The following is a 27,978-nucleotide window of genomic DNA, read 5'->3' on the forward strand; positions in this document are numbered from 1 at the left end:
AACTGTGGTATAGGTTACTTTAGTCTATTATTATAGAGTAGAACTGCACAGTAATTTGTAATGCAGTCAAATATAAGTAAAAGTGGTGTCTTGTTTAGTGTTGGGTACTGCAGTGAGTATTTCGGTGTAGTACAGTACAGTGTAGTTCAGTGTAGTAAACACGGCCTGTGTTCTGTGTAGAGATAATGCTAGAGTCTAGAGTCGAGTCTAGTTTGTTATTAATGCCGTGCAGTTTTTCTAACTCTTAGTAAAACATTTAAATTTATTTTTGTTTTCCAACCTAAAACACCAACAAACAAGTCTCCGTTATTTAAAGTTTTTTTTACTAACCATAAGCACTAGTGTCAAATGTATTATGTTAGTCAAACCTGAAAATACACCTTTCAGGATAATTAAAACTCATATTTAGTAACTATAGTAACTTAACGGGAGATACACGTCAACTGTCGATATGCGAGAGGGCTGACGAGAATGTGTCACGAATTAAAAAGTAAAACTTCATGTAATGTGTTTAAAGTAACTGACTTCCATATAAAACTCGTGATAAAGTTGTCTAACAAGTTTTTAAAATGTGTCCTGTGGTTAGCGTGTGGAAAGGATTCAACGTTTGCAGCGCTTCCACCATTTTCCAGTACAGTGGCCGCCGCTGCCTCGCTGTACTGGAAATGTGCAGTAAGTTGGAAAAACTCACCCGCCGATCATTTTCTTCACTCATCTCACTTTTAGGCAGCGGCGCTTAAAGGCTCCGGTTGGCACGAAGGATTCCGGGCGATTCTTACGAGCAGAACATAACGCCACTGTATGCAGAAAAGTTCCAGCCTCCAGATCTCCAGAGTTCATTCCTTCCTTCGCTTCCCCTCTCGCTCTTTCTCTCTTCCACTCTTTTCCCGTTCGTCTCCTGCTCCACTACACAGCCATTTTCCAGCTCAGCATGGCTCAGGGAAGGACGCTGCGTGGGAACCAATACGAAGAGCACGTAAAGTGACGACATTTGCCGGAGAAGACCGAACGTGGAGTAAGGGGGAAAGGGGAGGGGGTGTCAACGGACAGCATCAACCAATGGAGTAAACTAGAACCATGTAGACTTTTTGCCTTTTAAACAGTGTATTTATCAAAATCTCGTATTTTCTCTCAGTTGAAGCACAATAATACTGTATTTACCTTTATAATTAAATACTGTTGAAATGTTTATGTATTTGCGCATTGTCAATTCATCTTTATGTAATCCTTACTTTTCGTACAGTGCATAAATCATTTATTCGCTGGCAACGTCTTTATTACTTTTCACATAGTCAAATGATAGTATTAGTGTTAAAAAACTTTAATTGTGTCTATAAAAAATAAAAATGAAGTCCAAACATTTTTAAATAAAAAACGGTTTTCATTTCAGGTCTATTTCTCCAATTTGAGATTTCAGTCATTAAACTGGTTCTTATAATTATAAGAATCAGCATAATTAAGATAACTTAAACTAGATCAAGGTAATCAAGAAGAGTTAATGTTTAGTTTGAGATTTTGTAATAATAATAATTTTTGAGATGATGAAATCAAAGTATTAACACTTCATTGTGCCGGTGGAGGGACAAACAGATCACACTATCACTTTGTTGTTCTGGACTTTTCAGTCCTATGCATTTCATTAATTCAAAGCACTGTTAAGACAATAGAAAAACAGACAACGTCACAATGATCTGCACCAGATACGCACATGGTTGGAGTGAACGGGTCGGGGAGTAGAAGGGACACAATTTCATAACACACAACTCTGCTCAAACAAATGTGGCAAATATATGTGTAGAGTGAAGATGTGGATTTCATCACAGGCACAGGCGAGGAAAAAAAAAGAGTCCCTGTGATGCTCCAGTTTGATGTGTGACAAACTGCTATGAAAGGCAGCTGATATTAGTGTGGTAATGAAAAACAAGGTGAATGATTCCGGTACATAAAAATCAATGGTATGCAGCGTCACAAATCCAGTGATCAATGCCACAGTCTACTACCGTGATCCATAACCAACATTTAGGACCAGTACATTTTCTCTCTCTTCTTGGTCAAAAACAGTAAATTTTGTTTTGTCACTTGCTAAAAGCAACAGCTAGATTTTCCAAGTTTGTCCTTGGGGTGCAATGTCAAGCCATTTCGTATAACATCAGAGTGTTGTAATGGTTTTCAAGTTTTAGGCACCAACTTGAAGATTTTAATTCCTATTTAAGGTATATTTAATATATAGTTCTTTCTCAGGGAAAAAAAGAAGTGTATCGTGAACAATTGGCTTGATCACACTCAGGGATTAACACCAAACCACTTGTATGACATTGCACACTTCCATCTACCCTCAAAAGGTCACTTTCATAAACCACCAACTCCACCTGCTATAAGGTCCCCTGTTGTTTATACAATATACATCAACAGTAAAGGCTAATAGTACTGCAACAAGACTGTTTCAATATAAAAAAACATTTTAAAAAAAAGGAAATCACTTGGACTAAGTAAGACATCTAACTATCCCAAGGTTTCTGGATTAATTCTGCCATTTGATGACATTGGCTTGTTTTTTTTTACACAATAATTTAACATGAAGAAACATTCATAACCACACATGTATTGTCAATAAATTGTAAACATTCATATATATTACACAAATCAATAACAGCCGAGGGAGACACTTTTTTGTTTGTTACATCCACTGTACAGTATTTGAATCCCACAGAGAAAGGGATAAGCAAAACCTGTCTTCAAATGTTATTAAGTGTGTTATCCAGCCCTAGAAGTAACAGTATGGGTTTCCGACGACTGACACAAAGCTATTCATTTTCCACACAGCCGCGTGTTGGTCAGTTCATGTTTTAAGACACTACGTAGTATTGCATCTTTATCTAGGTTTGACAGCCTGAAGCAGTTCAGTCACAATAATGAAGGCTCTATATGTACAACTGCAGTACCTATTTTTAATGTGTTTTATTATCTGCTTTGGTATCCACTGCTAGATATTATGCTTGTATTGTATAGTGTTGTGTTTTTGTGTAACTGCTTATGGCCACAAACTAATAATACACTACAGTAGAAGCCGCAAGACTCTATATGAACAGAATACGGGTGTTTTCAGGAAGGTAAATATGTGATAAAAAAAAAAAATCACAAAGTGTGTCTGTCGTTTTCTTTTGTGCAATTCCTTAATTTAGATCAGCTGAAGCATCCTAGAGCAGACTTAAAACGACGTATGCATGTAAAAAGTTATAAATAAGTTTTCAAATTAAAAAGTATTTACAGAGTTCATCGGTTACTGGTGCCACAGTGATTTGAGAACGGAAAGAAAAAACAAAGGATGAGGAAGTAACCAGTTTGGCAGTCTTTACTCTTTTAACAGTGTTGCAGGATGCATTCATGTGCGGAAACTGATGTTTGACGTTGATGTTTCAGGGTTAAATCACAGTTTTCTGGACACTGAGTTGTGGAAACAGTAGCTGGTCGAATTCTCTTCCTCACTTCGTTGATTTCTCGCCCACTTTGTCTTTTGGATTGGCTTTTTGCTGTGTTGTACCCTGTGATCCTCTTCCCTCCACCTTGGCACTGGAGTCTACCCGGACTGGCTGGATCCAGGAAGCCTTAAAAGTCTTGGGCTGTGTAACTGGGCTTGGTGTTGCATCCGTCTCCTCCAGGTCATCGAAATTCACCTCCTGCACCGCCTCCTGTTTCTTGAAAGAGTCCCTGCGCTCTGAAAGAGCTAGCTTCCTCATCACCACCACCTCACTGGAGTGATGGTTGCCACCACGATGCTGAGGTGATGCAGAAGATCTGTGGTGGTCACTGCCTCCACTGGCTGTGTCTTGGTGACTTCTATGTCCTCCAATGCAAAGACCCTGACGACCGTGCTCACCCACACAAACAAACCCTGTGGTGGTGGCCATGTCCCCCTCCACGTCCTCTAGCCCCTCACTCTCAGACAGAGGCACCTCCATGGTGTGGCGGCGGGTGCTGTAGGCTTTCCTCTCTGCATGGTACCCTCCAGTCGTCTTGTCTCCCGTCAGCTTCTCTGCTGACTGTACCCTTTTTAGGAGTGGCGAACGTGGAGGCTCTGCACTACGTGGACGCACAGAATGGCGGGCAATCGTTGGAGGGGACAATGTTTTACCGTGGAACCCCTGCAGTGACTTGTGGTGACTGGGGAGGCTGGATTGAGGGCACTGGGGAGAGAGAGGCTGAGGAGGAGGGATGCAGGCCAGTGGTGAAGGAGGGATGCTGCTGGTGGACTTGCAGCGGCCAGCTTTGGAGTATCGTCCCAAAACATGTAGGGAACTGGGTCGGGCCTGTGGGACAGGTGAGTTTGGGGAACTGGAGCAGGGAGAAGAGCTAGAATCTGGGGGAAGAAAAGAGACACAGTGGTGTAGATTTTCTCCATTAAAAAAAAAGAACTTGAAAACATAGGCTACAAGTAGAATCCAATACAGGATTTGACTATAGGCTACAAGTAGAATCCAATACAGGGTGTCCTTGACTTACATCGGAGTACTCTTCCTACAAAATGTGATGACAGGGCCAGTTTGAAAACATTTCTAATATAGCAATTTATTTCATCTATCAGTGCGCACACAAATGGAAATATTACACATAGACAATGTCAAGAGGATAAATAAATTGCTATCCCTAGTTTTATATAAAACATAGGACATCACTTACCTCCAGATAGGTCAGGGGCGGGAGAGCGACATGGTGTTGATGGACCAGGAGAAAGAGACTGTGTTGGGGAACCAGAGAGGCTGTCACTAGAAGACTGGTGGAATCCCGAAGAGAAGCTCCGACTGCTCTGCATGGGTGGTGGCGGAGTGTGCTTTGATAGCTTCTTCAAGATACTACGTCGACGGCTGTAAATTAAAAAAATGGAGGGCAGATCAATAATCCGTATATATATTATTCCTTGAACTTTTTCAGTGTTTAACAACTATGTTCAAGTCACATATTTGCAAAAATTCAGCGCTGTAAAAGTTAATAAAGTTAAATTGTGTCATTAGGACTCTATTTTCTTTGTACCTGTCCTGTCCGTCTTTCTTCCTACTCTTCTTGCTGCGCCGGGCCATCTTGGCCTTGTAGCTGGACCTTCTGGCAGGGCCCACTTTGATTGAAGTGTTTTCCAGTGCAGTTGTCTGTAAAGTGACCCTGTTGCCACTCTGTTAAAACAAAACATTTTTAAGGCAGGAAAAGTCACATGTTCTGCCATTCTGTTCAAGAATATACAATAGGGTAATTCAATAATTATTGATTAAAAACATTGAGGATAGTGTTTCTTTTACCTTGAGCAGGAGCTCCACGACCTCAGTGTGGACAAGACCCTGGACTGACTCCCCATTCACATGAGTGATGAGGTCACCAGCTCTTAATCCTGCCTCATGTGCTGGACTGCCTTCTTCAACACACTGAAAACAGACAGAGACTTCGACTTTAAATCACAGTATTACCGTAGTAATTAATACTACAAGCAAATTATTATCTTTAAACAAGGGATTAAATCACTTCAACAGATTTATCACAATCAGGTATATCTGCGATGAGGACAACACCTACCCAGACCATGTGGTGAACGGTGTAGACATCAGTGTCTCCCATGTAAACCCTAATAGCTCGCAGGGCGAAGCCAAACCTTTTCCCAGAGCTGTGGATGACAACAGGAGGCCTGAGGCAGGTGACACTGACACTCAGGTCCCTGCTGGGCGAAGAGTCCCTGGACGAGGGGTTGGATGACAGCGACAGAGAAGACTTGGGGCTCGTGGGAGGAGCTGCTGAGTCATCTGCATGAGAAAAAAAAATTATAACAGTGGCATGAGTAAGTTTCTGTTAAGATTAAAGGCAATATTGAGCATTAAAAATAACAAATTATACTTACTATTTCCACTACCACTACTACTAATAATAAAATAATAATAATAATGAATTGTCAATCCATAAACCCTTTATCAGTTTGTTTCTAGGAGTGGCTGTTTATGTAACTGTAATTCTTGTGATATTACACTGATCAGTCTGTAGTGGGCACTGTAAACACACGAGTATTTTTGAGCAAGTAGTTTAAAACACAGCCTCCAAACAATGAAACAAAAAATGAATTCAATATATTTTGCTAAACTTTTCACAAATGTATGAATGTAACAAATAGCAGAAATGAGACTGAGGAACACAGATGGTTGAATTTTATTGGCGTGTACAGATTATTCTCTACCTGGAGTGATGATAAGAGAGAGCCCAGAGACAGAGGCTGACTTGGGCACTTTGCCAGCGGGGGATTTGGGTTTCTCTGGAGTCTCCAGCTGGTGTGCAATTCGTCGAGATGCGCCCCTCCTGAACGATGGTCTGGTTCCTGTGCTGTTGCTCCGGAGACGAATGCGTCGCAGGTTGGAAACCATGCCATCTATGAATCAGATGCAGAGAGAAACACGGCTAGGTTTTAACACCTTCTAAGATTGACATTTATGCATAAAACAATGCACTAATAAATGTGAGAACACAAATGTTATATTATTGTACGTATTTAATTTACCTCTTTAATACAAAAGAAAATGATGTGTCATACTATAAGACACAAATCTGTTTAATCAAAGTGTTGTATGCTAAAAGTCGGTGACTCATTCGTCAGCTTCTCAAGTCACAGATGACACAGTGATTTCTGTGAAAAATGTCAGAATCAAATTGTACAAGTACAAATGAAGTAAAGCGAGCAGTATAAAATTGTAAAATACTAGCCTGTAATAACTCTAATAAGAGTGAAGTGACACAATTAAAAATGCCATAAAATTAAATAAAACCTTGCCGATTTACAGGTCAGTCGACAATGTAGCTCTAAAGTTTTGAGCTGGACTACAAGTTTTTTTGAGGCTGTTTGGTGACATATGTACCACATGCCATTGGGGGACATTTGAGCAGGACATTTGTCCTTACCCTCTTCTTCTGGAGCAATGGTAAAACGAGGCATGATGTCGAGGCTCTGGGTGCTGTTCATGACCAGTGGGCTGGCACTGCGATCGGACTGCGAGGAACCAGAAGAAGCACGAGGACGAAGGCTGCAAACACAAACATTAGCATAACATAAGAAATATTAAAATATAGTATTTTAAAGGTGTATTTAGTAAATGTTGGGTCATCTTCTCCTGTATTTGGTTGAGTTAAATTAAAAGATTAACAGTAGGGAAATTGAATCTCCATCTCACTTCTGTGGTTAAGTGTGGAAGAACAAACAAGAAGAAGAGACAGTTTCATGATCCCACCTCCCCCTGTGTCCATCTGCCCTCCTGTCTCCAGCTGAGTGTTTGTGTCCATCGCCAGGAGAAAGGATTCCCCTGCCTTCCCAGCGCTCCTCCTTCTCTTCGCTGTGGCTGCGCTCTGATGATGACAGGCTCTGATTGGATGGCGTGGAGGTGGACAGGTGCTCTGTGCTGCTGTACACCTATGAATGCAGCATGAATTCATTCTCAATTAGCAAAGTGTCTTCAGAATTTCTGAGGTTTTATAGTGAAGTTTATTTACTAGTATTCACTTTATTAAACAGAACTACTGTATAAGGTTAAATACGTGGGCTTGAATGAAATACCTTGCTGAAGCGATGAGCAACAGAAGAGAACTGTCGGAGCTCCAGAGACGACTCGTCATCGTTGGTTTCATCGTCATCATCTGAGCCCGTATGACAGTAGCGTTCTGATCGAGCTGTGGAACAAAATACATTTACAAGTCATCCTAAATGAAATGATCACCCAAGTTTTCATGTCTAATGTTGTTGTCAACCCGGGAGGTTTACAAATAAATCCCACATACTGTCAAAGTAGCTGGTGTCATCGTCAGTCTCCAGCTGAGGGATGAATTCAGCTTTCTGCCTCAGGAGTCCATTCCAGTCCAAACCCAAAAAGAACATGTGCATCTTTACCTCAGTGGTTCCACCTGGAGAAAAAAAACAGGGAAAATGGTGGATTTGTGTAAATAAGGATTATACATTTTTATCATAATAACTGGTGTGTTCTTTTCCATTAGTGCTGTTTATGCTATGCTGGGCAAAGTTAAGTTGAGCATTTGGATCACACAGGCTATAGTTTTTCTTTTAATATATTTAATGTTAAAATTTTGACCAATATTGGAGTGATACTTAATAATGAATCAAGCCATCCTTAGTCCTAAAGCTGCTGCAAATAAATATAATTTTTACTGAAAGTCCATTCACATGGTTATTTCTTTTATTTTGAAGAAATAACTGGAAATACCTTTCTTTAATTCTTCTAATGTCAGGGCTAACAACATAACAGGTTGACAGAAAATGTGCAAAAGGTCACAATAATAGGTAACCAGTGACGGAGCTTAAACGCCACCAACCTGTTCCCAGTCGCTCTACTGGATTTTGTCTCAACAGTCTGGTGATGAAGTCCTGGGCATCAGCTGGCAGAGCATCTTCACCATCTGGCCAGATGATATCATCTGTATAAAGAAGCACAAACCAGTGATCTCAGATTATATTAACCCTCTGTTTTACAAATTTAGCTCTGCGGTAAAAAAAAAAAAAAAGAACACGTGAAACACTGAAGCTTCTTACCGTTGACCACCTGCCCAAAAAGCTGCTCAGGTGTGTCTCCAAAGAACGGCACACAGCCCACTAAGAACTCGTAGAGAATAATTCCCATGGCCCACCAGTCCACAGGTTTTCCGTAGCCCTGTCTCAGGATCACTTCTGGAGCGATGTACTCAGGGGTTCCACAGACCTGGACAAAGGCAAGGCAGAAAAACATGTTGTGTCATCTGAGACCACAGTGAAAATGACAGAAGAATGTAGTAGAAAATGTGAAAAGATGAGAAATACCTGTTTGTCAATAAACTCCCTGGTGTCTTTCTCAATGTGTCCTTCATACAAGTTAGTGGTCATGTTCATCAGACCAATCTTTGACAGTCCAAAATCTGTCAGCTTGATGTGGCCCATAGAGGTGATTAACAAACTGCAACGACAAACAAAAACAATGTTTTATTGTCAGATTAAACAGTGGTGTACGTGAAGTTATTCCTGTTATTTTTCCTTGTCTTGTTTTTGGACTGACTTGTCAGGTTTGAGGTCTCTGTGTACGATGCCATAGTTGTGAAGGTACTCTAACGCCAGGACAGTCTCCGCAAAATACATGCGAGCCATGTCCACGGGAAGAGGACCGATGTTTTTCAACAGGTTGGCACAATCCCCACCTTCCACGTACTCCATGACCATGCACAGATGCCTCCGTGTCTCAAAAGAGCAGAACATTGAAACCACAAACGGGTTTTCAGCAAAGGTCAGGATGTCTCGCTCCACAAACACCTGCTGGATCTGGTTTCTGAGCATCAGGTTCTGACGGTTTATCTTCTTCATGGCAAAACGTTGACGGGTTTCCTTGTGGCGAACGAGGAACACAGCGCTGCACAAAAGGACAGATGTGAGCAACGGAGGAATTGATTAAGAGATTTAAAAAAGGAAAACAGGAAAGGACAAAAAAGGAACCAGGTTGATTTAATACTAATAGCTAATAATTCATCTGTGTAAATAAACACAGAGGACGACAAACCGTCTACATTTGTGTAATGAAATCTCTTTTATTTATAATATAGATGTCCACAATGTATGACTTACCCGTAGGCCCCGTTGCTAATTAGCTTGATGGTCTCGAAGTCACTCTCCAGTGGTTTTCTGCGAGGAGGTGTGCAGGCCACTCGATTCTGAATCACACACACAGGTGTTGAAAATGAGACGGAAAAATATCAGGAACTGAAATAATGCACAACTGAGGAATATGAAGCCTTTACTTTGTGCTTTAACTGACATCATTCCAAAAACAACAAGTGCTCCATTCACCACTGAAATAATGCACAACTGAGGAATATAAAGTAATATAAAATGTAACTTGATTTATTTAGGCCATTTTGGTGTTGCTTTAGTTGACCTTGGTTTTACGTTTCTCCAGTGCTATTTCACTGCTGTTGACATTTCTTAACCACCACTGACTGTTCTGTCCAAGTCATTCCAGGGCCTGTATATCTCTTCACCCAGTAGGATAGGTTCATACCTGTGTCGGTGTCGTCTCACTGGTGTCATCAGACTCTTTGGTCGATCTATGACTCGGGCTTGTCTGCTCCAGATGGACCATATCTGTAGAACAAAGAGGCAGATCAAAGTGAGCAGTTATAACCAAGAGGAGGAAAATAAAAAGAGTTAAATCAAATGTTTGTCATCATGAGAAGATCGTGATGACATTGAATGGTTTTAACTAGGGATGCCTTGATCAGGATTGGTTCAATATTGGTCAACATTTCAGGATTGAATATCAAACACCTAGAGTTGGTCTGATCTGATACCAGATGCCTAAACACGACACGTTGTAAACAAGGACACTATTGCGTCAGGCTGTCGTTGCTGAGGCAAGATGCTGGAGGAGAACAGCTAGTATCGGATTGATATCGGTATAGACAGATACTCAGATAAGTTGCAGTATTGGAAATGAAAAAAAAACTGTTGTGTTTCTGGTTTTCAGAATTGAGTCGCTGAGGTACCTTCCAAAGGATCCCGGGTGAGGCCCAGCTGACTGATGATATATCTGGGAATATCAGTCTTGATGCCCTGGCCTACTTTGGCCTGACCTTCTGCGACTTCTAGACGTTGGTAAAACTCCTCTGGATCAAATTCCTAACAAAGAGAAGCAAAACATTGTGGCTATATCTGGGGCAGCTGTGGTACAGCTCAGGACAGCTACTGACATCATGTGATGAAAATGATCCTTACCAGACACTCCAGGAGCCTGGCAGGCCTGGAGATGATGATGAGTATCTTCTTGACTAGTTTGGTGATAATGGTCACCTCCTCGCTCTCTGATCGCTCATATGCCTGATCAGGAAATGATAAAAAAAAATTATAGATCTTCACTGTATCTTAATCCAATTGTCTCGTTCGCAGAGGCTGAATGCACCCTGCTGTGCTGTGGCTTATGTTATTTTTAGAATCTTTGTTTTCTTCTACAGTTTTCTGATGGTACTTCAATAAAAAGTGAGAGGCTCTGGGACACACTGCATCCCTGCTGTGTGCAGCTGCTGTGCCTTTGCAGGTTAATATATAACAGAGGTGTATTTTAGTTATTGTCTGCATTTCTTAGTCTAACAGTAACTGGCCTTCATCAAACAAAGAGGTTGAAGTCCATTTGTTAAACGTGGTGCAAAAGTGATGTTGGTGTATGGTAACAAAAAAGTAAATGTTTGTTGAACCATAGAATTTGAATAAAAACATCAGATGTTTCCAAGTAAAAAAGATAATTCTGAAAATCTACCGCACATTATGTAATGCAATACACAGGGGGCAGCATTTGCTGCAGTCAAGCAACCCAGCAGACACCATCACTTAGAGTTAAGTGCACACTTTCCCCCAGAGTTATGCACGATATGCAGTTTTTCATGGCGGGCAGTGTTAGCTGCCAACAATCAGGAATTTACAACATTTTCAAAAAAAAAAAAAAACAATTGAGAAAGACGTCTGACATGCACCTCATGCAGCAGTTTCTCCAGCTTCTCCTGCAGCTCCACAAAGTACCTGGAGGTGACCAGGCCTTTCTGAGACTTGTCCAGACAGTCTCTGGCAAGCTCCAGCAGCTGGTGCTGGATGAAGCCCAGCACTCCATCAGCTAGGGGCAGAGCACTGCCTGGGGAACACTCTGCAATGATGTCAAGAAGCCGACCCTCCATCTGTGCTGTCGCCTGCAAAAACAAGCAAGATGGAAGACTTCATTTAAAACAGTGACAGTGGCTTTGTGTCAGCTATTACGGCAAATCCCTCTGGTGAGTGAGCAAAGATTTTGACTTTGCCGTGGGCACTTAAAGAACCAGTTCTTAAATCTATGTGAGGAAGAAAGTTCACGCACGTGTGGATTAGTACGTATGTTAGGGTTAGGTTGAGGACAAAACCATTAGCCCTTTTTAGAAACATGTTATTTTTAATGGATTTCCCATTTGCTCTTATGCAGCATGGGATCTTCGACTCAGCATTCCTGGATATTACCAAAATTACCCATTTCAAAGTTGTTACTGCAAAACGACTGGAACTTTCCAGTCATATAGATGTTGTTGAGCTTTTGAAGACAAGAAGGTATGTAACCCAAAGAACATCACCCCTCAGTAAAACACAGGGAGCTGAGGGTTTTTAATTCTGTGTGGATGTTCGAGTGCATCTGGAACTAGGAATCCTGTGACAGAGGAGAGAACTAAAAAAATATGAGCTGATTTTTTAAGGAAAACCTGATGCAGCTGGCAGTAAAACTGGATCTTGGATGTCATTTTGTTTTCAACACAGCACTGAACTCAAGCATGCTTGAAAAATGATGAAAAATTAGATAGGAAAACAAACTGATCGTTGTTGACAGGCATAAGAGATGCTTATGAAATGTGAAAAATGTGTTCTTCAACAAAAGTGAAATAAAAATATATAAAACTATAGAGGAGCCTAATACTGGTGCTTCACAATGTAGTTACTTATAATAGCGTCCAAAATGAAGCTAGTATGCTCATAAATGTTATGTTGAAAGTTGTTCAACTTTGTTGTTTGAAACCTTTATGAAATGCAGTAGAAATGAAACTTCTTATAGAACATTATTCCTTTATATGTCAGAGAGAGAAACAAAATTACAAGAAGAAATGTCTTCACCTTGGGAAAGCGTTCTTTGTACACGTGATTCATCATGACAATCTCATTGTCAAATGTTCCACAGGTCCGCCCAGGGCTGAAATAAGCAAAAAGAAAAATGAACAATCGGCTGACAAAATGATCACAGTGAAACAAAAACATATGAAATTCACCACTGCGCCCCTAAAAGGGATTCATATTTCACAAACATTATTAGGGTTATGAATTTGATGAGTCAACAAAAACAATCCAAGACGTTCCTGTATGTGTCGTTGTGTATAATGCCGACCATCAATCTGTTATTAGAGGAACAAAAAACCCTATTGATTTCCTTGGTGAAACCTAAGTGTTTGCAGTGGCCCCAAGTTGTAAACACAGCATGTGTGAAAATGAACCTGATGAGATTCAGATCGTGTTTTCGTCTGCAGTATCACTGACCACATCTGTTAGCTAGCTCACGGCTTCCATTACGATCAAGAGGTTTTCAAACCGTCTGTGCACGTTACAAATCAATGAGCTGTCGTCACTTTCTGTTAAAAATAGAAAGACTGGGTGCTCCCCCGCACACACCAGATACATTACAAATAACAACATCAACAAGTGACAACCAGAGCGCTGTTTCTGTTCAGCCACAACAGTTGCACATGCAGTGTCATTGCATCCAAGTGCGTTGGTAACCTTTGGCCTCGTGAGAACTATTTCAGGGCAGTAAGTAACGTCTTACACACCCAGAGCAGCTATTTAAGGGACGCATGTAACTTGTCAGCCATGCATGTGTAGAGCATGTGCAGTGACAGATGGAGGGGGTATATTCAATAGTGTGGCAATTATTTTTTGCATTATTTTAATATGATGCCCATTATACAATCATACATACACACACACACACATATATAAATATATATATATACAGAACTGATAGATTGAATCCCTTTCCTAGGCTGTGCCATAAAACTACAGATCTGGACTTTGTAATTACTGTTTATACTCCATGGTACCTGAGACTGCGTGAGCGGACTCTGACAGGGGGCGAGGCGTGAGCTCCTTCTTCATCTGCCACACTCTCCGTACTCCGGAAATGTTTGAACAGGAAGTGGAGATCATCTTGTGTGGGCTGAAAGGGCAACTGGTGCAATAATTCCTGGGAAGAAGAAGACTGGGGAAAAAAGATGGGAAGAAGGAATCAGGAAATTACTTCCACATAAAGGACGAGTATTTTACAAAACATCGGCCATAAAATAGAACAAACGTAATCATCTGGATAATTTAATTGGACCACTGTATGGTGGTCTGGTGGCTGTTCAATCTTTACACATTTCTGTCTGAAAATGACTCCAGATAAAAAAAAGAAATGAAAGATGTGTTAGAATTGCACCTCAAAGAAAAGCAGCAAATATTATACATTAAACAAAAACAAAATAATAAGCTATACGTACTTAAATTAGAGCCTTTGTGTTGCCAAAGGTACTATTTTGTAGTTTCAGAGTTGATGTTTTACTCTAATAATAAATACTCATTGAATATTATGTAAAAATAAAATATACCTGGATAATATAAATACAACTCTTTTCATTTAAATTCACACGTTAGGATTGAATACAGAAACCTATCACACATCCCTCTGTGACTACTGAAGGGGCCTATCTCAGATTAAGCGTTCTCGTCGCCTACAGCAGCCTTTCCCACTGCACCGGCAGTGCCGCAGGAAGGCGGCAGCAGCTGTTGTGTTGGCTGTACATGCATGCGTTTTCTTTTTCCACGCCAAAATGGGTGACACTCAGCCTGGAATTTATGAGAACTCCCATCTGCCTGGGATCTTGTGTCTCACTGAAGTCAGAACAAAAGTGAAAGCAGAGAGGAGTGGTGTCTCCTACACCCCCCTCCACCTCCTTCAAAAAAAATAACAGGGGCTCAATAAAGTAGTAGGACATGAAACTGAAATTCAGAACGTGAACAATCAATAAAGGGATGGTGAATTAATAATACAAATAAATGATAGAGGAAACTAGAGCCATGTTAGAATGGGGGAGAGCAGTATAAAGACCTCACTGAGAGCCATGCTGAAAGAGGCATTGTGTGAGTAAGGGCTGACCTCACCAACCCTGAGCCATGTGGTTGGACATACAAAATTACAGCCGTGACAGAGGAGCTGGCTATTGTTTTCCTCCAACTCACTGCAGTCTCACTTAATGAGTGTGAAGACAGAGGCTCAAGATAATCACCACAGAAACCTTCAACAAATAACTGACGGCTGCAGTTTGGCAAAGTCTACCCACACTGTTTCCCTTTATTTGACTTGTCCTGAAAGAGTGAGGACTTGACAAAGAATAAAATGTCCCCTCTGTCTCAGATGAGATGTCAGGGAGAAAAATCTAATGTAAAAGAAAAATTATTTCAGCAAGTTACACTTGACTGAGGTGACATGAAGTGCAGCTCAGGTCATGGTGAAACATTAACTGAACCCTACTTTTTCCAACCATGCTGAATCCTCTTATTCCTTTAGTTTTGTCACAAATATCACGTCAGATTAAAAATAATTAAAATTATCCGCAAAAACTCTAGGAAAGGCATGTGAGGAATAATTCAATTTTCCTCCCGTTGGTAGAATGTGTGATGAACAACAGGCTAAGGAAGGATGCATCATCACTGGATGCATCCTGTTTTAGCTGAGTCATATTACATCCACACTGAGTCAGCTGCTCTGTCGGCTTTGGCTGCTCCTGAATGGACAGTGGTGTTAAGTGCTTTTCAGCCTCTGCCAGGAATGTTTTTAAAAGTGTTAGGGGACAAATTACTGTTCCACGTCTGCACACCATGCAGGTCCATGCTAAAGAATTACTACCTTAAATATGTTCTTCAAAATAAATCTGTCACCAACTGTGAGTTGCTGTAAAATGTGACAGGCGTTTTCCTACAAACAGAGGCTGCATTAATGAAGTGTTAAAAACAGGGAGTATTAAAATGTTTTTGCACCTTCAAAACACTCTTAAAGCCAATGGCCTTCCATCTTGTTTTTACTGGATCAACAGCAAATTCAACCTTTCACACAGCTTTGCTCTGTACTGTGGCAGTGAACTTATCTAGAGCACATGTTTTATATGAGGATAATCTAATTATTCCAATGATTTAGAAGGGTCTATTATTGGGTCTATTTTTGTTGTCTTTAAATTAAAAATCTAACTCGGTCATTGTGTGGGCAGGGGGGCGGGGCACATCATGTCTGATTTATTATAAGCTAGAAAAAAAGAAAGAAAAAAAGACTGTGATGGTCTCAGTGTTTGGTGCCAGAACAATCATGCAGGTCATGAAAATGACTTCCAAACCAAATCAGTTGCAGTCTGGTATAAGATTGAGCATCATTGGTGCTGCTGAGGACTCCGACTGGTAGACCCCAGAGAAGATTTGTGGATGAGGACATGGAGATCATAGGTGTAAGGGTAGAGAAGGAGGCAAACGATCCACTGTTGTGACTCCTGAAGGGAACAGCAAACAGAGCTAGCTAAAACATGCTCCACTAACACACAAACAGAGCTAGCTAAAACATGCTCCACAATCCACTAACACACACGGAGGTGTTGTTTGGACTCCTCTTACCCTGAGTTGAGACACTTCCTTCCATTTGAGTGAGTAAACCTCCTGACCTCAGAGCCGCAGAACAATCACTGGCAGCTCAAACATGTGAACCTGATTCTGCTCTTTACTTTTCTCAGACCAAACAGAGGACTTTGGTTCGCAATGACGAGCTCTTTTTTTAACTTCAACTGAAGAGGCCTCTTTAATTAAGCTTGTACATTAAAACACAGCTAACTTTGACTATTTTGTTTTAAAAGAGAACATTGATTTGAAACAAAGCAGTGGTTCAAAAGAAATGAAAGCATTGTTGTTTTTTTTATATTAATATTATGGGATGATAGTAGGAGGAATAGACATAAAGGAATAGAAGGAAATATGTTTTTTGAGCAGTGTGAAGGATGCTCTGGACCACAGGGCTCCAGCCATGAGCCCTGTACTGGTGCCAGGCAGTGGCATTTGTCAATTGGAACCACAGCAGAAAAACCAACCTAATAACAGGTTATTTGGATTGTCTTTACTGATCAGTATATAAGCTATTTGATTATGGATAATGACTCTATAATCCCAAACACATCTTGACACGTTTAAGTTTTTCTTAAAAAAGAAGGGAATTGCACAAGACAAGTAAAAGGAAAAATATGCTCGAGGAAAAATAAGGGCAAATGAAAAGAAAGTTGCATTTACAGAAAAATGGGGAAAATGAGAAAAAAAATAACAGGATGAAGAAAAGCAAAAATAAAAGAAGGGAGTAGAAGGAAGATGAAGACTAGAGGAACATCATTAGTTTAGAAGAAAAAGCACAAAAACAGTTCTCTTACAGATACTGATGAACTTGGTGCATTGGTGCAGTATCCAGAGGAGGGAACTGAGGCCACAGACCATCTACGGCCGTCAGGTCTACGAAAAACAAAGCAGTCGCACACAGTTAATCAGTTAATGTTCAGTCACTTGGTTATGAAAAATACATGTTGTAAAATTCTTGTCATTGTAGTTTTTACCTCTCACTACGGGCCAGTTGGCTGCACAGGAGATAAAGGAGAGATGACAAAGACGGACACAGGGGAGGAGAAATAAGAGCATGTTAGACGTTTGGGAAACTTGCTGACGGAGAGACAGTTTGACTGTCGCAGCTCAGTGGCAGTGGGTCTTTTGCTGCTGCTGCTGCTGCTGCCACAATGCAGCACTGAGCCCTGCAGACACTGGGCATGTGATTCATTACACAGACAAACAAATGCTCTCATGAACCACGTGTGCACGCAGAGCACGGCACACCCAAGTGGACCATGACCGTCATGTGTGAAATTACCACTTGTGACAGTGACTTCATTCCCGGTGCCACTACCCCTGCCCGTCCCCCACTTATGCTTTCCAATGCAGTGCAGCACACTGAGGATATGACCCAGTTTTCTTAATGATTCAGGCTGCAGTGATGGAAAGTCACCAACTGGTTAGGCATTGCTGAAACCAATGCCTTTTAGGTCTAGGAAGCAAAAAGGAAAATTGCTTCTTACACCTTAAGGTTAAAAAACATTTGTTACCTCACCCCTGGGAAACATATCTGCCATGTTTTAAGTTCATTTGCATTTACAAGACTTGAGCCATTGCATGGATGGACCAATTTTCTGGTCTGATTTATTCAATGTTTACATGAATAAAAAAAGAATAATTGCACACACAGCACTAGCTATCCAGCTTGCTTGAATTACAAATAAACTCAGTAGGTTTGCTCAAAAGTGCTGTCAGGGCATCTGTGTACACACAGGCAGTAAACACTCTCAATAAAATTAGATGAGTCATGCAAAGTGATTCTACCAAGAGACAACTCCACTCTATTGCCGAGCTTATGAGGTAATGTGCTTTACTGCACCACCACACGAGGTGCTAATTCATTACTTATGGTTGTTCAGATAAGAAGCATAAACTGCACCTTTAATGTCACCCTTGTTGCCCTCTCATTTATAACCAGTCAACATGTTGCTGATTCCACCTTACAAAGGCTTGTGTGCATTGTTCCTTTAAATGTCAGCAGGTCTACTAGCAGCAGGAGTGGGGTGAAAGGGAATGAATTTACCCCATATTCCTGGTAATGGCATGTGTACATATTTACACACATATATATAATAAACATGTATATATACGTTCACTTAATTGGTCCAGCAAATATCTCTGAGGCATTTGAGCTTGATAGACATGCTTCATTTCTACCGTATGGGCAAAACCAACAAGTCTGGACTTGTTCATTATCCACGCAACACTACGGCCAATGGAAACGACTACGAGGAAAGGAATATTTCTCTGGGTATTGACTAAAAGATGGCCACAAAAATGAGAGCGACGGGCCGACAGAAAGAGAGATACAGTATTTAGAGACAGAAAAATAAACATGATGTGCTGTATGATTATGGTATAGATAAATAATTTAAATTAAAGCTAAGGTAAGTGGTTTAGATAAGGAACAACTTGGTGTCATAACCAGAATGAATACTTTTATGGAGGGCCAGAAGGAGCTGAACTGTGTCTCTGTAGAGCTACAGAAAGAATGGTATTGGGTGAAATCTGTGGTACTGTGTAATGTGTAACCTCCAAGAAATGACACAGAATTTCCTTTACTCTGGCTGGTCAAATCCAGACAGATGAAAGACGTCCACTCACTGAGAAAAAAATACATCATGATTTCCTGGACCTAATCAAACCAACCTGGTATTTCTAGATTTTTTTTTTAGAGGAAACCTGTACTGGTGTTTTTAAGAGGAAGATCGTTCTGTCATTACCTTGGCTTAGCAACAGTGCCTTGGATGAATTCCATACTCGAGCAATTTCTTACCTGCGAGCAAACTGAAAGTTGGCAGAGGTGCTGGCCGAAACATTTCTGGGGCTTTCTGAAGGGCTGCTGCCAGCTGAAGACACATGAACCAAAAACAAGAGATGGATGAATTTTGTGTCACTTCTCTTACCCTGGCCACACTTTGTTCTCTGAAATATTCTTGGTGATCGAACTAATCTCGATCACATCACACACTACTGAAACAGGAAAGATAAAGGGTATTCATACCATCAAATCAGTCACATTCTTTTAAACAGAATGACTAACTGTATAAGACGGCTGAGTCCAGGAATGATTAGCCAGAAAGAAGTAAAATGAATAAAGCAGCGTGCTTTATTCAACACTGAGTGTGACCTGTTCTAACTGATAGACCTAGAGGCAAAAAAATAACCCTGTAAGTCACTCTGGAGCAACAACCGGTGATTTAAAATTAGATTTTGTTACAATATATCCAATCAACAAGGGTGGTGTTAAGTTTAGTGATCACTGAAGAGGTGACGAAACGTTGATAACAGACAGAAACAGGCTAATGTTACGATTAAAGACCAAAGAAAATGTAAAACTGAAAGAAGCAGCGACAGAAAATCCGACATCGTGGTTTCCTGTCACACCTACTGTACTTCTCTTACGTCTCGTCAGAACATCTGCACTCACTTGTCCGTTTTAATGTGGTCTACTTTACGTGGAACATACCTATCAAACGACACCTCTAAATGTCAAACAACACGCACGGAAAAGCAAGTACCTGTGGAGAGTGGGAGAGGAGAGAGCGGTCGTGAGAGTGTGGGCGACGGGGTTCCGACCGCCAAACTCCTTCTCTTGTTGTTACGGGCACTGTGAGAGGAGGAACACAAACAGAAAAAGATAAGACAACGGTTCACACAGTTACAAACACAAAATAAAAAGAGCCAGAGGGGAAAGGTTGTTTATCTGATTTTTATCAGAGCAACATTCAACGCAGACTATAGTTGTTGTTTCGTGATAAGGCAAACAGTAATTAATCCTGAGGTGCTACAAGAAAAAGACGTGTGTATACGTTAGCCTGTCGTATGCAGCTACACATGTTTATATGTAAATATATAAACACATACGTATAGCGTGGGACATGTTCCATTTTGGGTTAGGTCCTTAAGCCCTTTTGTTTAAAAGACCACTTAGTTGATACACCAAACAAAATACAAACACTATCAACAGTACATTATATTATATCATATACTAGAGTACTGATTCTGATCCAGTTATGTCTTGTGTTTCTACAGCAAGTGAGTCCAGGAAATGATGGGAAATGGCTGTTTGCGTTGACCTTGGCTGTTTTATAATGATGTGGAAAAATAAGTTGCCTCTTGACTCGTGTGATGTAACTCTGTGGTCCTTACAGAGACACCAATATCAGTGATACACAAACACATTAGCCACACAGACCCACAGGCAATAGCAGCCATGATCAGATTGTGTTTTACACTAAAATGTCAAAGACGTTTTTTTCCTGTATGAAAAAACACTGAAAGGAGCTCCGGTTGCAGCTCATCTTTCACTAATCTCATTACCTATCTATTGAATGAAACAAAAATCAGGACTGTTGTTTTGCTGATAGAAAGCAGGCTAACATTCCACTTTGACAGACATCTATGATATATGTTAATTATCGAAAAAGACGTTTTTTCACTTAAGCATTTTCTGGAGCTGTTGTGTACATTGCTGATCAGAAGTATGCCATTTTACTTATTTATATATTATTTATATACTATTTTGAATAAAATACAATTTAAAAAAGAGAACAAGTAAAAGACAAAGCACCTAAAAGAGACTTGGTTATGTCAGATTTCAGGAATCACTTAATGTCTAATCGATTAATGTTTGAGCCAAGAGGATGCTCGTCAGTAATACTGGAGTAAGACCAGTTAACCATCAATTGGTACAGCCGTCATGAGCACACAGTTCCGAAACCATTACATTCAACAAATGGGTCATCCATTCCATGAAATATACAACATTTCCACTATTTTTTCCTCAAGCAAAATAGGACAAATGTTTCTCTCTCAGCTACCTTCATGACAACAATGCATACAAAGGTGGCAGTTAGCACAGACCCAGTGTTGTTTCCCTGAGTGTGACTCAACCCCACAGCAATTATTATACAAGACAGTTTAAAAAGAAAAAAAAAAGATAAAACGTACACTGTTCCGTTATTGTGTGCTTTGTGTATGTGTGGTTCCTTCAGGAATCTGAATACCTGCTGCTATGTTTGCCAATGTTGTCATGTGAGATTAGACAAGGTTCCTTTAAAGGCTGTTTTATGTTAAGTGTAATACCGTCATGCTCTGTGTTTATATCTCGGTAATGCCGATGCTGTCTTACTCATTCTCTCTGGCAATGACCTCATTAAAAGACTGGTGGGACAACAGTTTCTGACATTTCTGGGTTGGAACTGAGACATATTCAACCAGTTTAGGACTTCCAGACCAGAACGTGGACGTGGAGAATGCCAAGTAAGCTTGACTTCAGTTTGAACGGAATTTAGCCCCAACAGTGATCTGTCTGTGAGCTGGACCTGTTTTATTCTCATCTGAAAATAAATTAATCTTTTCTCAGCTGTAATGGTATAAAACAATCACTATATCACAACATGACCAAGTGACCCATATCAGTTAGTAGTGATAAGGCTGCCTGGATTTACCAATAACAATAGTGGCTTGTTGAGTGTGTTACAGCCAATGATGAAAGTAGGCCAACTGAGACAAGTATGGTGTCTGCTGATGGTGGAAAATATACAACTATTTACTTTATTTATTTACCAAGTTCCATCAGTAGATACTGTTCTCTGGTTTATTATAATGCCCCAGATACTGACACTCAAACTAGAAAAATATTTTTCACACAATAGACAGCAAGCTGGACGATAAACAGCCAACAGTCAACTCTACCGTGTAAAACTTTGTGACATTATTTGTACAAGCATTATTCCTGGAAGCCGACTGATTAAATTCAATGACATGGTATACAAAAAAAACAAGCTGTTGATTTTCATTCGTGAGCCAGGGGCATATGAGAAAAATAATCAATAACTACTGCATTTGTACTTTTGTGGTACATTATAGTCCCATAAGGGACGGGCTGTATTATGCATGACACATTAAAATCAATCTCAATAACATCATGTGAAGAACATAGGGCGTATTACACAGATATCACAGATACGACCACAGGGCCTGTTTTAGCGGCATATTCGGCTACCAAGATCATTATGCTGAGTATATAAGTATTTTTATTTAAATATTTGCATTAAAGGGCGGATTGCTTTCTTTTCTAAAGTTAAATCATTTTCAGGATAGCAGGGGAGCTTTACGACAATTCCTGCATTCACCTGGGGCAAAGACAGGTTGACAGTATACTATAGGACCACATATGGAAACAAAAAAACATTCAAACTCTCGCTCACACTGACTGATTCTCCAGATTGTCTGTCTGCAATGTCAGTACATTACTATACAGGTCTGAAGTGACTGAAGTTTGTTTTACAAGATTTCAGTTCTTTAAATTGGACCACAATGCTTTCACTAGCAAAATTAAGATACCTGGGCTAGGAAAAAAAAATCTAAACAGATACAAGTTTAAATTAAAGATTTAGAACATTGTCATGTTGACACAAATTGCTTAGGGGGACTTGTTATTTTGACCTTGGTATTTGCTGAGGTTTGGGACACAAGTTTATTTTGAATGCAACTTGAAATAGTAAATTCACAAAAATAATTGCAGTAGTTCAGATATTAAGTTTGAAAAAGACATTACTCCGCTTGATAAATAATTGAAAAAAGAGTTTGTTTCTCTGAGGGATCGATAATTTTGTTCCTAACGAGTTTCTCTAAAGCCCCAATACAGTCCAGATAATTAAATCAGTGTATTGATCGACCCTGACACTTTGTGTCGTCTTATGCGACAGCTAGAAGCAGACAATGCAGTCTATAGACCACACACACACACACACACACACACACACACATTCTACAAAACACTACAATGGACACGTTTCTCTCTGGGAAACAAAAACTAGGGCGGATGTGACAGACGCATGCAGTGTTGACTCTATAAGCATTTGCACACATTGCCATGACATTATCAGCGTGAACTGTACTGTTTACATGGACACCGGGACCGAACCAGGCTGATGCAGCGTTTACGTGGTGAGAAATGAAATGATTCTCAACGTAAACCGATCAACATATTATCGTGGTTTTTACAGTTTCGCATGGTATTAGATTAAACACAGTCAGTGGAGACGTTCGTCCACACATAGAAGATAAATCAAATGGTAATAAAGACAAAAATGTGCTGTTACCCTTTGGTTCTCTTCATCGCCCCCCCAGTCACAAAACTAGACTTGTAACTGGGTAACACGGTCCAGTAGTAGTTGTGGTCAGACATGGTGGTGCTGTTGCTGGCAGAAAAAAAAAACAACAAACCAGATACGGAGAAATGTGCTGAATTTAAAGCATCGTGTTTCAGACAGATTTACTGTCTTTCCGGTGCTGGGTTTGCTGGGGCTGCAGATGTTAGCTAGGCCAGTACACGGTGTCCGACACCACTAACTCTGTCCAGCTTTGTCGGTTCGAACTGACCCAAGAACTGGCCACACGGCACCGCAGTTCTACGGTACCGGATGAGTGTAACGGCCATGTCCACCTTGCTCCTTCGTCCCGGTATTTACACTGGTTTAATCCTCCTCTGGGTCAGGGTTCGGCGGACATCGCATTACATCGATGAATATGAACCTGGCCCAAAGAAGCGACTGATAGAAAGTTTCCAGAGGCAGCACACAGGCATGCTCCGCGCATGCGCGTCCCAGCACACCGGGGGGAGGGGCCAATAATGATGCGTTCATATTTACGGGAAATGTTTTGACATTAGCAAAACACAGATATTCTATAATAATATTAAAACTCTAAATTGCATTTATTATGGTGGCATTATAGCACTTATGACAACCATGTCATAAGCGCATATAATATAATTGTACAATATTCTTTAAACGTTAACGATTAAAAGCATATATAGAAGGCCGTACAAAAGTGGCATTTATCTTTTACATTTGTCCTTAAACGTTGCATCTCTGTCACCAGGGTGAACTGAGCTTATCCTGTGAGTTTCAACTGCCATGGCTCACATTACAATCTTTTACATTTTAAACCCAGATTAGCCAGTGTTAAGAGCACAGCTATTGTACGGTGACTTAAACAAATAATTGAACAATAAAACACCCCCTATTTATTTTTGGGTTTGTTAACTCAAGTGGCTAACTGAATGTCTCACTTGGAAACCAATAACAAACATATGCCACTAATCCATGAGAACAACAAATGGATTGTTTAGCTATTTGAAAAGAGGTGATTTTCAAAAAGTAATTGAAGACCCCACTTTTCAGAGAGCAATGAATAGATGTAAATGTGAATAGAGAATTTTTAATAAGTCACTCATACAATATCCTATATAATGTGTTGCAGACTCGGAGTAAACTTTATGCAGGAAACACTGTAGCCACTTGGTAGGACAGTGAGAATTATGTCATTTTTTATAATCCACTTCCTATTTAAAAAGTGAAAGATAATTAAGGCCAACAGGAGATCTTTATTATTCATAATTATCTCTGTTAGCGTCACACATGGATGACGGTCCATCACATGTGGGGTCCACTTATAGTGCAGTCCATAGACGTATATAAGATGTGGACATTGTCTATACAATGACAACAAATTGTCATTGTATATAAGATGTGGTATTTCTCACTTGATTTAAAAATAAAAAATCAAACAATATTTTTCCACGTATCCCTTTTTGTTTCAGTGACTAGTTTCAGGTGCTTTTCTTAGATCCTTTTCAGGTTATTTCAAATAATGTTTCTTACTTCTTGATAGATTTCTTAGCAACAGACAATGGGAAAACCCCTCAAGAGCAGTGTGTTGTGACAGAGACACCTCCTTCAGTAAACGCACTGGATAAGCCTGTATTCTCTACACCTGTGTCACTTCTCTGTTAGTAAAACTGAATTATTGTGTCAGTCATTTGTTAAATTGTATCAGTTCTCAGCAAACAGTTCTCTGATTCCAAGAGGTAAGAATTATTAACTGCTCTCGGAAACAGGGTAAACAATTTGACATGTCAATTAAAAATGAAATGAAATAAAATTTTTAACAGTGGAGGAAAATGAAACATATTGATTCTCACTAACAGAAAATATTTCTCTTGCCCTTCCTCCTGTCCTCTCAGCTGTTTGATGAAAACCTGTCAGAGCAGTGCGACTACTCGGCAGTAGTCTGCAGTTCACACTTTTCTTTTATATACATACTGTGTACAGCAATCATCCACAACAAAGCAGACAAGTGACAGACACCTGGCCCATCTGGTTTGTAGAGGACAGACAGAGGAAGGGAGGGAGGATGGGGAACAAAAAGACATACATAGAAATACATAATGACACATTAAAAAAGACAGGTTTTAATACTTACACATTTCCCCGGCGTGGAAGACTCAATTCTTTCTAGATCGTGAGAAATGTAAAAGAGGAATTAGGATCAGGTGCTTGGAAAAGCATTTGTTTTTCTTATTTACAGTTAAACCAACCGAAAAGCTAATAACGGTCTTATTCGCTGATATGTTTTTTGTTTTTTTTATTTTGTCCTTGGCAAATATGGACTGAGCTCTAAAATTAGTATTGTTTTATTTATTTATGTTTGGCTAATAAATAAGTTTTTTTTAAGTTTATTTATTAAGTTGTGGGGGAAAAAAACCCCTGTCCAACATCACAAAAGACAAAGAATTGTATCCACAGCTTTTTTGTCATGTTTTCCTTTTAAATCAGTGTAAGAATCAGGAAACTCATTTAGTCTAATTTCTTGCACGACCAGTTCATGTTCTCATCTTATAACAGCCCTGATGTACAAATCCTCACGAGGATACAAGCTTTTAAGCTCAGGCAACTGCGCAACTGCCCTGGGCAATCAGAGTGTAGAGGACATTAAAGGGTGGAACTCTGTGTGTGTGTGTGTGTGTGTACACAAAACCTCTCAGAGGCAATTATTTCATTTTATCTTGTGCAGGATCTACCCCTGTTCCCTATAGACACTCCAGCTTCAACTGTCCAATAGTTCTCATCATACAGTATCAATGTGGAGAAAATCATGAAAACCAGGGCTTCAAGCAATTTGATTAAATTTTTTTTTTCAAAGAACAGAACATCACACCAAATGCCAAAGTACACTACTTAGTGTTTATATAGACAACTTAAGATTTAGCCCCAATATAAAATGACCCGAGTCAGCTCACAATAATTCTATCTTGGTCAAACATCAAACTAACCCAACCCAGGATAATAGCAGCCAAAACGATTAACCATAACTTGATTTAGTCACAGTCAAAAGATAACCAATAGTTTAACCGGTAAACACTTAATATTCACTAAATATTATTAAAGTCATGTCAACAAGAAATGTCAACATTTCCAAATGTAGCTAAATGAAAAATTATATTCAAAAATAAAAAATAAATAATGCATTAAATATTGGCTGTTGTCATTATTGTTTAGGTTTAAAAGATAAAAAACAAAGTAGAATTAATATGTTCAATATAAGAATCATTACGTCAAGTTAAATCAAAGATTTAATTATAAATTGTGAATGATTATGGGTGAAAAGGAAACCAATTAGTCTAATTGAATGGGAAAGAAAGTCTCACAAACGTTCCACACACTCAGGTGTTTCATGTTCCTCTCCCTGTGCGTGCACAGAGAGCCATGAATAAATCAAGAGAAAAACACCTCATCATGATGATGATTATTATTCTGTCCAAGGGTTTTTGTGAGAGATAAAAAACAGACAAGACAAAAAAAAGATGGTTGCCCTGCAGGAAGATTAAAGGCATGTCATGCAAGAACCATTTCTTTTTTGTGCTCCTGTCACTAAGGCAACCAGATCCAGCAGGGAACCAATGAGAAGCATGGAAATAAAAACACCAGAGGAGTCTCTGCTGCTGCTGCTGCTGCTGCTGCTGCTGGTAAAGCCTCTAGTTTCATAAATGGTTGCATTAGTCGCTTCAATTCATTCATTTATGTTAAAAGTGCATGTTATCTTTAAAGGTCACTGATGCAAAAAAAAAAAAAACAGATTAAAAAGAAAAGATCCTTTAAGGAGAAAGAAAATATTTTTATATATTAAATTCTCATCTGTGTCTGCAGTGCATTTGGTGGTAATTTTTTGTAGTATCATCATCACCATCATCATCCTCAACATTTTCATTTTCACCCTTAGCATCATCAAAATCTTCCTTGTTATGATGATCAGCATCACCATTACTGTCATCATCATCATCCTCATCATCCTCATCATCATCATACTCACCTGCAGACCACGCCGTCTCAGTATATTAGGTTCATCCATCACTGAAGGCAGTTTAGTAAAAAGGCAGTAGGAGCAGAGATAGCCTGGATCAGTCAGACCATACTGCGCGCCCTCCACACACCGACAGCATGTTTCTGAATAAACACCACCTCCTCCTACTGCTCCTCCTCTCCCCCTTCTTCTATTCCTTCTCACCCCAGCTAAGTCCGGCTGAATACACCCAGAGGAGGTGGATCAACTGACCTGGGCAAGACAGGTCCGAGGGAGCGGAGGGTGTCTAGGGTGGAGTGTTGTTGTTGTTGTTGTTCACCAACCGTTCTTATTTACACTACTATTTACAGCAATTGTATGTGTGTGTGAGTGAGTGAGTGTGCTGGCTGGGGTTTTTGAGGTCATGTCCAGTAAGAACGCCCAAACAGAAGTGAAAAGAGTCTGTTGTTTCCTCAGCTCCTCGTGCTTCCAGCAAGTTCCACTAATGAAGAATTTAGACCTCTATAGAAAATGTACTTTTTTAATTCTTAGGCAAAAGTCAGGATTTTATTTTACAA

At 39.9% G+C, this 27,978-nt stretch overlaps 2 protein-coding genes across 4 annotated transcripts in view; both read right to left on the reverse strand.

Moving 5' to 3' along the window:
- The window catches only part of pik3r2 (phosphoinositide-3-kinase, regulatory subunit 2 (beta)), a 26,910-nt gene extending 25,726 nt beyond the window's left edge, over positions 1 to 1,184 (reverse strand). For both annotated transcript variants that reach the window (XM_025052352.1, XM_008333713.3), the window contains exon 1: positions 692 to 1,184. The gene's annotated coding sequence lies outside the window, so the exon portion shown is untranslated. The remainder of the gene's footprint in view (positions 1 to 691) is intronic.
- A 423-nt stretch (positions 1,185 to 1,607) lies between these two features.
- Positions 1,608 to 27,978, reverse strand: mast3a (microtubule associated serine/threonine kinase 3a). 2 transcript variants are annotated; one of them, XM_025052351.1, is made up of 27 exons: positions 27,431 to 27,978; positions 25,544 to 25,575; positions 19,789 to 19,877; positions 19,044 to 19,116; positions 17,218 to 17,238; positions 17,038 to 17,116; positions 13,645 to 13,802; positions 12,668 to 12,743; positions 11,515 to 11,724; positions 10,763 to 10,864; positions 10,534 to 10,666; positions 10,050 to 10,132; positions 9,617 to 9,702; positions 9,057 to 9,404; positions 8,825 to 8,957; positions 8,561 to 8,726; positions 8,344 to 8,445; positions 7,795 to 7,917; positions 7,574 to 7,686; positions 7,251 to 7,429; positions 6,925 to 7,046; positions 6,209 to 6,397; positions 5,560 to 5,783; positions 5,289 to 5,411; positions 5,029 to 5,165; positions 4,678 to 4,862; positions 1,608 to 4,357 (listed from the first exon to the last, which is right to left on the reverse strand). In XM_025052351.1, exons 1-27 carry the CDS (start codon positions 27,467 to 27,469, stop codon positions 3,483 to 3,485), a joined length of 4,200 nt encoding a protein of 1,399 aa, XP_024908119.1. In that variant the 5' UTR covers positions 27,470 to 27,978; the 3' UTR covers positions 1,608 to 3,482. The 2 variants fall into 2 exon arrangements, with proteins under 2 accessions (XP_024908119.1, XP_016897999.1); XM_017042510.2 differs by lacking the exons at positions 25,544 to 25,575; positions 27,431 to 27,978 and adding an exon at positions 23,380 to 24,514.

Source organism: Cynoglossus semilaevis, chromosome 20, assembly GCF_000523025.1.
Source record: "Cynoglossus semilaevis isolate Cse_v1.0 chromosome 20, Cse_v1.0, whole genome shotgun sequence".
Lineage (NCBI taxonomy): Eukaryota > Metazoa > Chordata > Actinopteri > Pleuronectiformes > Cynoglossidae > Cynoglossus > Cynoglossus semilaevis.

Coding starts and splice junctions, on each gene's coding strand:
- mast3a (XM_017042510.2), bottom strand. CDS start 23,465: ATGTCTGACCACAACTACTACTGGACCGTGTTACCCAGTTACAAGTCT. Junction 10,133..10,533: donor CACCCGGGATCCTTTGGAAG/GTACCTCAGCGA, acceptor TTTGTTCTACAG/ATATGGTCCATCTGGAGCAG. Junction 7,430..7,573: donor TTGCTCATCGCTTCAGCAAG/GTATTTCATTCA, acceptor CTGCATTCATAG/GTGTACAGCAGCACAGAGCA.